Raw genomic sequence first — 12,238 nt, 5'->3', positions numbered from 1 at the left:
CCCCGCCCTAAGGAATCTACCTGAGTATCTGTTAATAGCTAGTTTCACCTGAAACTGACCTAATAGTTTCCAAGATGGCCCAGTGATCAGTAATCAGGCCTATTGTTTTCTGGCTGCATCTACTTCATCACTGTTAATCTGCCCAAAGTCTATCAGAGTGTATTATCACCTTGGTCACGCCAATCACATGCTAATCAGGTACTTAACAATAGGCCTGATTACTGATTACTGGGCCATCTTGGAAACTATTAGATCAGTTTCAGGTGAAACTAGCTAATCAACAGATACTCAGGTAGACTCCTCCCTGAGGGCGGGGCTTATGTAACAGAGTAGCTTAAATTTCTGAGTTCTCAGACCATTTTCACAGTTGAGAATGACTTCCGGATGGGAGCCGAAACGTCTTGATTCTGAAAACAGTGTCCAGATGACCACGACTGAATCCTTTTCTACGATGCAGCTTGAATTGAGAACAAAATCAAACACTTTCTGGCGTCAAAACTGAACTCTTAATTGGACCGGAGCGTCTCACCATTGAGCCAGTTGTGATCGTAGGCTTCAGTCCGGATGTAATATTGACTGCCGCCCTGGATAGACGTACGGAAGAACGCAGCATTGGCCCCCATGAAATCTACTGAGGTACCTGCATAAAGTTCACCATCTGGAAAGAAAGGAAGAAAGAAAGGCACAGATTAAAAGCAACAAATTACATGCTTTGTGAAAATCTTTTCTCACCACTATTGAGCAAAATAACTGCATGTAGAACAACAATGTCTGCATTAAACAGAACAATACATCTTTCCTTGTGAAATTCATTTTCCTACAGAGAGTGGTTACATTGGTTGACCAATGCAGAGAGTGTTGCAACATGCCTTCTCACAATAATTATCTTTATTTCTTATGACTTGTTTTAACAAACCACAGCATTACTCTGTTCTGTCCCTTCAGTAAGACTGTGCAACAAAGTCTGTATGAAAGTCTTTCACTGCAAAACACAACACGTCAATTTAACTACTGTCACGTGATGTTTATTGCTCAGTTTTTTCAATATCAAAGTGACAGGACTCCCAAAACCACTTCTAACTTGCACGCAATTTGCAACTCCCCAGACAGCTAGTAAGTCTTGCAGTCCTCTATAGCATGGGTTGATGCCACATTAATCAAACAGCAAAAATCTCATTTTGTGGTAAAAACACTTTATATCGTCCCGAGGCAACAAATCTCCAATTACAACCCATGTGTTTACTGTTGAAGGTCCAAGTCCTCTTTCTCTAGCTGCCAACATAGGCTCAACAATCAGAAGAAAAAAAAACTCAGTCTGACAACTTGAAGTTGATTTTATGGGGCCTCTTTGTCTAAAGAATCCAAATGTAGTTGATGTGTTTTATGTCCGTAATGTCGCATTGGGCAACAGCTGACGTCAGCATGTGAAATAACTGAAGCAGACCACACACACACACACACACACACCACAGCTGAACGGACGATCTGCAGCGAGGAATGAGACAGTGGTGGGACTGTACGCTGCAGAACATTAGCGTCACCAGAATATGAATACGGCTGTTAGAGAATGACAGAAAATGATTTAATACATCCACTTGTGTGTGTGTGTGTCTTTGTGTGTGCGTGAGTGTGTGTGAGTGTGTGTGAGTGAGTGGGTGGACACACAGTACATTATGTGTGTAGTGGATGAGACCTACCAGTCAGTCTAGCAGTGAAGGGCTCCCTCGGACTGAAGGGACATTTCCCTCTGCCCGACTCCACTGTATGAGACAACATGAACGATGGCTCCTAAAAGAGAGACAGAGACAGAAAGAGGGACCACACACAAACACAGAACGGCCGATAAACAGAAGGGCAAAGAGGAAACCGACTCTCTGCTTCCACTCCTTCTGATGGATTTCTTCTTGCGTGATCGTTGATTGTCAGTGCAAAATGTAAGCTCTACAGAGAACGACACCAAACATGATGTTTATAGCTGCTGTTTTAGATGTCTGAGTAAACTTGAGCAAACCTCGTTGTATCTGCATTGGAAATATGTGAATTTGACATCACATTGTTTGGACAATAATCCGCAGGAATAAGGAAAAATGCACCAACAAACAACAACAATATGGCTACACGTAAGCTTTTGCATTCTACTGTGATTTAGCATCTGTAGACTAAGACAGTGAAAGTGGCATTATTGAATGGATAAATAAACATATGAATTCCCTTTTACCTCTGTGTTGTGTCCTAAGTGCAGGTATGTACACTGTGGGTCGAAGGCGCCAGTACCGCAAGCATAAACATGGGTTTTATTGAAAGGCTGCAGCAGCCGCACGAAGTTGGCACAGTCTGTCTGCAAATAAAACAAAACACAATAAAATATATTAACATTTTGTTTTAATGTTTGTGATTTTTTTCACATTACTTAATCATGTTACAGAAATAACAACGCAGAGACAAAAGGCAGGTCTCACAGACAAGAGATCTGAATCTGTGAGGCGTGTTACCTTGAAGGAATAGTTTGGGAAATATGCTTATTCACTTTCGTGCTGATAGAAGAGAAGATTGACACCACTCTCGTGTTTTTAGAGTAAATATGAAGCTACCACCAGCAGCCTGCTAACTTAGCTTAGCACAAAGGGGGAATCAGCTAGCCTGGCTCTGTCCAACGGTAACAAAATCCACCTACCGGTACCTCTAAAGCACAGAAAGTATTAAAACCATTTGTAGTTTTACAGAGGCTTGTGTGCTGAAGTATTTCTTGGCCAGGACAAGTTGCCAGGTAACCAGTACAGACTCCAGGAAGTTACAGGTCGTGGCACCTAACCACCCCGTAAAACGCTGAATTGTTGTTTATACACTTGGTTTTTGTACAGATTAAACGAACAAATTATAAAGTGCTATTTAGGGAACTTCAGAGGTGCTGGTAGGTGTATTTTGTTACCTTTGGACGGAGCCAGGCTAGCTGTTTCCCCCTGTTTCCAGTCTTTGTGCTAAGCTAAGTTAGCTGGTTGCTGGCTGTAGCTTCATATTTAGGGCACAGACATGTGAGAGGTGTCAATCATCTCGTCTAACTCTCAGAAAGAAAGTGAATAAGTGTATTTCCCAAAATGTTGATGTTTTCCTCCGAGGAAGATGGAAACCAAAGGCTAACATACAAATGTGGGCAGGACTAAAAATGAACCAGTTCATAAAATCTATAAAAAGCGAAGTGTGAAGATATATAGAGAAAGATGTTTATCGTGTCATATTTTGCGTGCTTTATTCTTTCAGAACTCTTACCTCCAGACTTTTCCCTGCCAGCCTGCAGTGCTCCACATGTTCTCTGGCAGCAGGCCAGTAGATCTGATTGAGAAAATAAAACACATGGAAACAGATGTCCACAACTCCGCTACAACACTTTGAATTAAATGTCTTTATCAAAAATCCAGGCGGTCAGACAGGTTTTAATGTTTTATTTCTTGGAAGGTTGAATTGAGATGCAGACAGTGAGAAGCAGCGTGTTTGAATGTCTCACCGTGCGCGTGGGCAGATCCAAGCTGTCAGGCCTCAGCAGGTAGATGTGGTCTTTACCTCCGACCAATAGCCATCCTTGATCCTCGTCCAATAACAAGGCCTGGTACCCACCGCTGACTCCGCCCTCCCAGAAGACAGCCGAACCGTTCCTCAGGTCTGAGACAGAGAGAAGAAACACTTCAGTCAAACGGGAAAATATAAGGCTTTCATTTTCTTCACTTAGCCGTGAGCTTCTTTTACTCTGTACTCTGAGCTACTTCTTCTATACATGAGTATCTTTACATTTTCTGCTACTTTATACTTCTACTCCACTACATTCAGAGGGAAATACTGCACTTTTTATTCCACTACATTTATCTAACAGCTATAGTTACTAGTTACATTGAAGATTAAAAAATGTTTTTCATGCAAAACATATGATCAGTTTATACAATATGGTGCCTTATAATAGATTAAACTACCCAGCAGAAAATTACCTCGTTAAAAAAAGCTGCACCTCGACCAGCTACGACATTAAAGTGCAGCTTACATATTATTCCATCAATAACATTGATCCAGTGATATATTAATATGCCACTGCATGGGCCATTCTGCTTAATGACTACTGACAACTTTTAGCCTCAACTTGATGCTTTTTGATACTTTTGAAAGCAAGACTTTGGCTTTCTGCTCGCTAACCAGCCGTGGAAAATACAGAAGAGACACGTGGGAAACATCAACAGTCAGCTTATTTGTACATCCTTTAATCACACTTAGTCTTAAGGAGTTTCACACACCCCCATTAGAAAATAATAAATGAAGCCATGAATGGAAGGGAAATCTCATGTGAGTACAAACCAAGCATGATTAGTCCTGTTTATCTTGTGTCTTTGTGTTTCTGTTGAAGTTGCCTGACAAAAATAATCACACAAAATTAACTGTCTGAGTTAACGAAATGCTTTTTAATCTCATTTGAAAACTTGATTTCAACTTCTATAACTTTCACTACAAAGTTCTCGCACTTGAGAATGTCTTACAGACGCGTACGTCAGAGCACAAACTCTGACTGTGAAACGGTCCACGAATCCTGCACATTGTTGATCACTTGTGCTCACTTTATTAACGATATTTCAGTCCTCAGACCAATTTTACCTGATGGAGGCGTGAAGACCAAAACGCTTTAAATAAACTGAGAACGAGAGATCGACAGTGTGCAGGAAGTTTTGGTTCTTTCAACGTTAACTTTCAACTATAACTTGAAAAGAAACTAAATATTTGAAGAATGTTGCGCTGAAGAGAGGACGCCACTATGGATTTGAATTTAAACATGCCTGTGCCAAATTCAATGATACGATTGTAATAAAGTGGTATTGCTACTTTTACTTTAGTAAATGATTTGAAACACATGCACACACACACACACACACACCCAGCAGCAGTTCATCACTTGCAGAGCCTTTGCCTCTGGTCTCCCTGGGGAGTCGGTGCTAAAGCAGGCAGAAAACGACCTGGACAAGCACAGCAAATTAACCTTGAAACTCTGCCTCTGCCCTGCTGCTCGGCCGCCACACTGTTTATTCTGTAATGCTGTCAGCCTGGTCTCCGTGAGCTGCAGATTATAATTATTGAGTGAGGAGGGCAAATGTCTGGGTTTCATTCCAAATACAATATATCTGAACTGAAAAGATGTATAGTCCTATAATAATAGTAATGATGATGCCATCCAAAAATGTGTTTTATGCCAAAAGGCTTTTGCAGTGATAAAGCTTTATGTTTCCTTAGTGTTTCGTTTTTTTTAATTAAACCTTTTAAACTGACCTTGTGTTCTCCTCACTCATGAATCTATTTTAGAGCTAAAACGATTAGTCGATTAATAAAATTGCCGAAAAATAATCTGCAATTTGTTGAGCAAAAATACCAAAAATCCTCTGGTCCCAACTTCTCAAATGTTAGTATTTCTCGCTTTGTCTTATGTGATGGTAAACTGAATATGCAGATTAAAATGCAGATTAATGGATGATGAAAATAATAGTGCAGCTGTAGTCTATTTTTTCTGTGGGATGTTTCTTTAATATGAAACTCTTTTTCAAACTATCTTTCTGTTGGTCTCCATTGTGAAAAAATCTCCACCTGCAATAAATTTGGTGAATTCGGGTCGACGTAGGTAAACCCATGAACTTGTTGTAAATGTTGACTCGAGTAAAAGCAACTAATTAACCTTGAAATTCCCCAAGTTTTCCTGCCTGCCTGAGTTGACCTGTCTGTGCTGCGAATAATCACCTGAATGAGCGAAAGAAATTGACCATGAAACTCAGCAAGACTGTCAAGACATTCAGACCCGGCCTGCAAGTAAAAGAAGAGGGGACCGCACACCGCGGAGCACGAGGACAGACTTTAATGTGTGCAGAGACACTGCTGTGTGTCCCGGTAGCTAAAAACACAGCGAGTCGTGGCTTTGAATGCAGCACTGCACATTTGTTACAACTCACCACCAGCAAAACACATTCAAACAGAAATAAATCACTGCTCTGACAATCCCGGACACCAGAGTTTCTGCTCGCTAACCAGCCGTGGAAAATACAGAAGAGACACGTGGGAAACATCAACAGTCAGCTTATTTGTACATCCTTTAATCACACTTAGTCTTAAGGAGTTTCACACACCCCCATTATAAAATAATAAATGAAGCCATGAATGGAAGGGAAATCTCATGTGAGTACAAACCAAGCATGATTAGTCCTGTTTATCTTGTGTCTTTGTGTTTCTGTTGAAGTTGCCTGACAAAAATAATCACACAAAATTAGCTGTTTAACTGTCTGAGTTAACGAAATGCTTTTTAATCTCATTTGAAAACTTGATTTCAACTTCTATAACTTTCACTACAAAGTTCTCGCACTTGAGAATGTCTTACAGACGCGTACGTCAGAGCATAAACTCTGACTGTGAAACAATCAACGAATCCTGCACATTGTTGATCACTTGTACTCACTTTATTAACGATATTTCAGTCCTCAGACCAATTTTACCTGATGGAGGCGTGAAGACCAAAACGCTTTAAATAAACTGAGAACGAGAGATCGACAGTGTGCAGGAAGTTTTGGTTCTTTCAACGTTAACTTTCAGCTATAACTTGAAAAGAAACTAAATATTTGAAGAATGTTGCGCTGAAGAGAGGACGCCACTCTGGATTTGAATTTAAACATGTCTGTGCCAAATTCAATGATACGACTAAAGGAATTAAAAGGATTCAAAAATGAGCATGTTTTAAAGGCAGAGAGAAGCACGTCAACTGTTCACCTGTTTGATTTGATGAAAAAAACCTGATTTTAGAAAATAATACCAGAGCAGTCGCACTTTCAAGAGAGTAACTCAATTTATATTAATCAGTGTTTTACTAATCCTCTTTAAAATGCCAAACTTTCTCAACACACATTAATACAGAAGTGAGCTGGTGAGTGTGGAGCAATTTAAAGGAGCATGTTTCTGTCTTTCTTTGCTGATCGCAGACCTTGAAAATAATTGTACAAAAGTTTCATCTATAAACTGTTCCAAATGTTTCTACTGTACATTACATCCTACACCACACACACGCACACACACACACACACACACACACACACACACGCACACTGCAAAGTTTGGGTTAAGCCTCCAGCTTTTCTTCCTCTGAAATCAGATCAAACAGAACCTGCCATGTCTGTTCATGGTGCATTTATGAGATTTTCACAGCTCATTTCTCATCGAGACAATCTACTCACACACACACACACACACACACACACACACACACAGTTCACTGACTCCTTAAAATGCGTTTGTGGTTGCTGTGCAGCGGTTTGTGTGGTAAACGAGTTTTTCAATTTACATTCAACTGATAATTCTCAAGCTCCTTGTTTTGTTTTTAGCTCCTTGTTTTGTTTTTAGTGTCGGTGCCAGTCTGTAACCTGGACCTGCTTCCTCCTTGGATTCTGGGTTGATGACGTTTTTCTGTGCCTGTTAACTGCTGATGGCTATCGCTGCTCAGGCTAAACACCCAGGTTTTCTTCGCTTTTCCTAAACTTAAAATGCAATCACTTCCCGTTTGCCAAAGAATAATTTCCAGGAAGCATCTAACACTAAAGCTGTTTTCCACATCTGGACCATTCAAAGGACGCATAAAGGTGATTATTTCAGAAAATGTGAAGGATCACCTGAACCTGCTTCTCCTCCCTTAAAGAGATGATCCAACCTCACCGAGACCAAAACTACTGATGCATTTAGGCACTGCTCATCTATTCACACAGTCAAAATGTTTCAAGTTTGCCTCGAGGAAGTTGTCCTCAAATATTAGTTTACCAGTAGCCTGTGTAAAATACTTCTGCTATTAAATGACAATTACTTTTTGGAATTTGATTGACAGATATGAAATTGGTTTCTGTCTCTTTATAGTCCAGTTGGCTGCAGAATGTTTTATTGTGGCTGCAGGAGGTGAAAGTCTTTGAGTTCCTGAGGACATTATTATTATATCGCTGCTCTTTTCTACAGCGGCTGCTTGGCAAGTGATATATCATTATGCTGCTGCAGCGTGTTCTCTGTTAGAGTTTGTTCAGGTCGAGCACATTTGGGGTCGGTCTGACTTTGTTTGGGTCCGCTTCGGGGCAGGTCTCTCTCTTTTCAAAATAAATGTGTGCACACCGGGTCCAGGTAGGTTTTCCACGGGTCCATTTCGGATCAGGTCCGACATTTTCAACCCACGAAGACCTCCGCATCTGAACACATGACTGTTGAGAACAACAAATGTACTGAACAGGTTTAAATCCTCATTGAGTTAGCAATACAGAAAAGCAAAATATACACTGACAAAGATTCATTAATGAAAGTCTATTAAAGTAAATTATTTGTTTGGGTGAAAAATGTCTTTGTCTTTTTGCACTACTTAAAATAAGGTTCAACAATCCCATAAGCATTGGGAGTCAAGTGACGCAGAGTGAGAAACAAACAGATTCTGGATCCACGTTCCAGCGCAGATATCTGTAGGGTATTAGCCTGAGCCCTGAGCCTCAGATAGAGCTGGAGACAATAAAAGCAGGATTTCATTTTATGGACCTGCTGCACTTGGCTCTGCCTCACTGAATCCTATAGATCCCATCCATCAAGTGAACCAACGACGGGAAATAAACCCCACGATGAAAGAAAACTTAGCAGGAGATATCTCAAAGGACTCTCCCTGAGGGGGGCGCGGTGGAAAATATGACATGAAATACTGAAGAGGAGAGGAAACCAAACGCTTTACGTCACACAGAATCATTGGATGTTCAAATTTGTCACTTTTTGCCCTTAAGTTTTCCCATTAGTTTTCCTGAGAACTTCTATAACCTCCCACATTTTTTAGTCAGCTGTCTCTAGAAGATGCATTAAAAATGTGTGAAAACATAAGACTTTCCACACCAGAACCAGTTCTGATTGTGGGGAGCGAAGTATTTGAAGATGAAGACAAACTGCATTAAAGCATGAGTGCAGTCGGTGTCGGAGGTATTTCCGTCTCTCAGCCTCATGATGATTATTTGATTAGTCAAAGCTTCAGTGAGTCTGGATGCAATTCAGTTAAATGTTGCTTTTCCTTTCAATCAAGGCCCGGAGCTGATGTTGATTGCTTCTGATTGGTCAGCGGTGATCTGGATTTCTGCTGATTGGTCAATGGCATGAGGTCACAACCTCTTCACATCTTGATTCAGGTACAGATTTTATTGCTTAACTCTTTCTTTGTGAGTGTGTGTGTGTGTGTGTGTGTGTGTGTGTGTGTGTGTGTGTGTGTGTGTGTGTGTGTGTGTGTGTGTGTGTATTTGGATGTGCGTCAGTGAGGTCAGGATTAGTTAGGTTGAGAGGTCAGCAGTGGAAGGATGATGATGATGTGATTACAGGTCAGTGAGTCAGTTTGTCTCCTTCTCTCCTTCTCCACAGGCCACCCAGCTAGCTCTTACCTAAATGTACATTTTTACTGTTAAACAATAAAAAAAAACACTTTTAAAGTGTTTGTTGTCTTCAACCATCACATATTCAAAAAACACCTTCTACCCCGACAAAAGCCCCAGTTTTCACTCCTGTTACTCATATTTTCTAGTTTTCTTTCTGCTGTTTAATATTTTAATTTTTTAACTTTTACAATATCTGAATAAAACAAAAACAAAAAAGGTTGCCAGAGTAGAAAACAGAGAAGCACCCTGACAGAAATGTCAATATAAGCTGGAACCGTCCGTACATCGTCCCAGTCCAGGGACGTCCAAGACAAGTGTGACATTAAGCCACATAATTCAACAGGCATACTAATTGGTTGCAGCAGAGTCCATTTGCTTTCTGATATAATTAATAAATCGACCTCAGTCAGGCAACGGAAGGCAATGGAAATCTTAACAAATTTACAGTATGAGTCAGATGAGGAGAAACTCATCTCCTCCAAATAAAAGACAGGAAACCATTTCATTGAGCCTTCTTAAAACAAAGAGGAGAGGTAGATTTCCATTCTCTCAAAATAACCCTTTTTACTATAATCACACAAAATATTAAAGCCTGCTCTGTCTCATGGATGAGGGATATACAGTATATATATATATATATATATATATATATATATATATATATATATTTATATTGTGTGTGTGTGTGTGTGTGTGTGTGTGTGTGTGTGTGTGTGTGTGTGTGTGTGATTGATTGCTAGTGCTGATGAAGGCTGAGTGCCGGTAATCAAGGAGGTGACTAAGACTGGATTAGATCTTTCAAAGCGGACAGCGGAGTGAGTGTGTGAGCAGCTTATGAGCTTATGTCTTTTCCCAATTAGTTCATCGACAGTTTAAAGCAATTTAGGTGATTTTTATGTTTTTACTTGAAGAGTTTCAGGGTGTTTAAGAAATTTACTCTTTAAAAGTCATTGTCATTAAATAAATAAATGTCACCAAATATTAAACGTTTGTTTTTTTATTATAAAACATTTTGGTAATAAGAGTGAGGTATACGAGTTGATTAGTGATGTACAGTACATAACATAAAGATACTATTCTAACATTTAATCACCTCCACTCATAAATTATAAGATAGGACCAAACAAGAGCTGAAGATGTTTTTTTCACATGAGAGTAGATGTAAAATATAATTTGGGATTTGATGTCTTTATCCCTTTTTCTTTTATTCCACATTTGATCGTTTTATCGTCGTTCCTTCCATCTTTTCTACAATTTGACAACAGTAGAGACTTGAAAACATAGTGAGTAAAATTCTCAATTTATATTCAGGGTTTATGATCAGTGGCATGCTAACTGTGATTGTTATGGTCTTTTCACAACGATCTGAATGGAGCCGGATGACTTGCTGCTGATTTACTCAGTCACGTCTTGTTACAGTCTAATCAACAGGATCATTTCCACCAACCTCTTAGAGAGCTGAAACTAAACTAAGCGTGAATGTCTGTGTGTGTGTGTGTATCTGTGTGTGCTGAAAAGTGCGAATGTGATTATGTGTGTATGTTTATGTGTGTGTGTAGTGTGCAAGAAGACAGAGAGCGCTTTGGATAATGGCAAACATTTGTAAAAGACTTCAGGCGGAACAAATGCACTGGGAGAGCTGGGTGCGTGCCGAACACCTGTACAGCACACGCACAAGTTCAATTCAATTCAGTTCAATTGTATTTATACAGCGGCAATTCATAACAGAAGTTATCTCATTGCACTTTTCCTATAGAGCAGGTCTAGACCGAACTCTTTATGATATTAATTACAGAGATCCAACAGATCCCACCATGAGCAAGCACTTGGCGACAGTGGCAAGGAAAAACTTCCTTTAAGAGGCAGAAACCTCGAGCAGAACCAGACTCAGGGTGGGCGGCCATCTGCTGCTGGCGAGGGGGGGGGGGGGGGGGTATGTTCCTCAGTGTGTGTGTGTGTGTGAGAGAGTGCAAATGTAAGAAATAGAGTGAAAGACACCAATGGAAAGACCTTTATTTTCACTGTTAGAAGGTATGTGAGTGTGAAAGAGCGGAGGAGTGAATATGAGTCTGTCTAACATCTGTGTGTGTGTGTGTGTGTGTGTGTGTGTGTGTGTGTGTGATTGATTGTGCCCTGTGATGAACACTAATTGCCTGCAATCAGGAAGATGATTAAAACTGGATTTGCTTCATTAAAATGGTTGTGTGTGTGTGTGTGGGCTCGGACGTGTGTGTGTTTTGTGCGGCCGGTGTGGACGAGGTGAGAGGTAGAATATGATTTGCCCAGAAAACTTAAGTACACACTTTTGGAAAAGTTTTTCTTTTGCTCCCTTGATCTGATCTTTCACTTTGGTCTCTGAGGAAAACTTGTCTGAACTATAAAATTACTAAAGTCCATTTCACTTCACTTTCACTTGTTTTAAGTTTGTTTCCATTTCTGGAAACTGACGTCAGGCCGTTTTGTTTTCACCTCTCTGTCCCAGAAACCAAACTGCAGTTGAGCTTTGTTCATGTTTAATTCAATTTAAACAATATGACAGTAATTCACACTGTTAAATATATGTTATGACATAAAAAAGATTGAAGTCTTTTTAAAATATGAAAATATGTAAATATGAAAATGGATCTCTGCTTGTCTGGTTGAGTAAAGAGCTGCAACTAACAATTATTTTCATTATCTATGAATCTGCTGGTTATTTCCTCGACTAATCAATTAATTGTTTAGTATAAACTGTCAGAAAATAGTGAAGAATGTCCATTCTGGTCTCTAAGAGTCCAAGGTGACGTCTTCAAATGTCTTGTTTT

General features: G+C 39.9%; 1 protein-coding gene across 2 annotated transcripts in view; it reads right to left on the bottom strand.

The window, feature by feature from the left end:
* The window catches only part of si:dkey-49n23.1 (semaphorin-3D), a 103,119-nt gene that overhangs the window by 20,530 nt on the left and 70,351 nt on the right, over positions 1-12,238 (bottom strand). For both annotated transcript variants that reach the window (XM_044183200.1, XM_044183191.1), the window contains exons 3-7: positions 3,503-3,657; positions 3,268-3,330; positions 2,219-2,338; positions 1,698-1,788; positions 530-658 (exon numbers count right to left, since the gene is read on the bottom strand). In XM_044183200.1, the coding sequence (XP_044039135.1) occupies positions 530-658; positions 1,698-1,788; positions 2,219-2,338; positions 3,268-3,330; positions 3,503-3,657 (558 nt within the window). The remainder of the gene's footprint in view (positions 1-529; positions 659-1,697; positions 1,789-2,218; positions 2,339-3,267; positions 3,331-3,502; positions 3,658-12,238) is intronic.

Source organism: Siniperca chuatsi, linkage group LG2, assembly GCF_020085105.1.
Source record: "Siniperca chuatsi isolate FFG_IHB_CAS linkage group LG2, ASM2008510v1, whole genome shotgun sequence".
Lineage (NCBI taxonomy): Eukaryota > Metazoa > Chordata > Actinopteri > Centrarchiformes > Sinipercidae > Siniperca > Siniperca chuatsi.
Note: the sequence above shows the minus strand (reverse complement) of the source record. Positions and strands in the feature narration are given on the sequence as shown.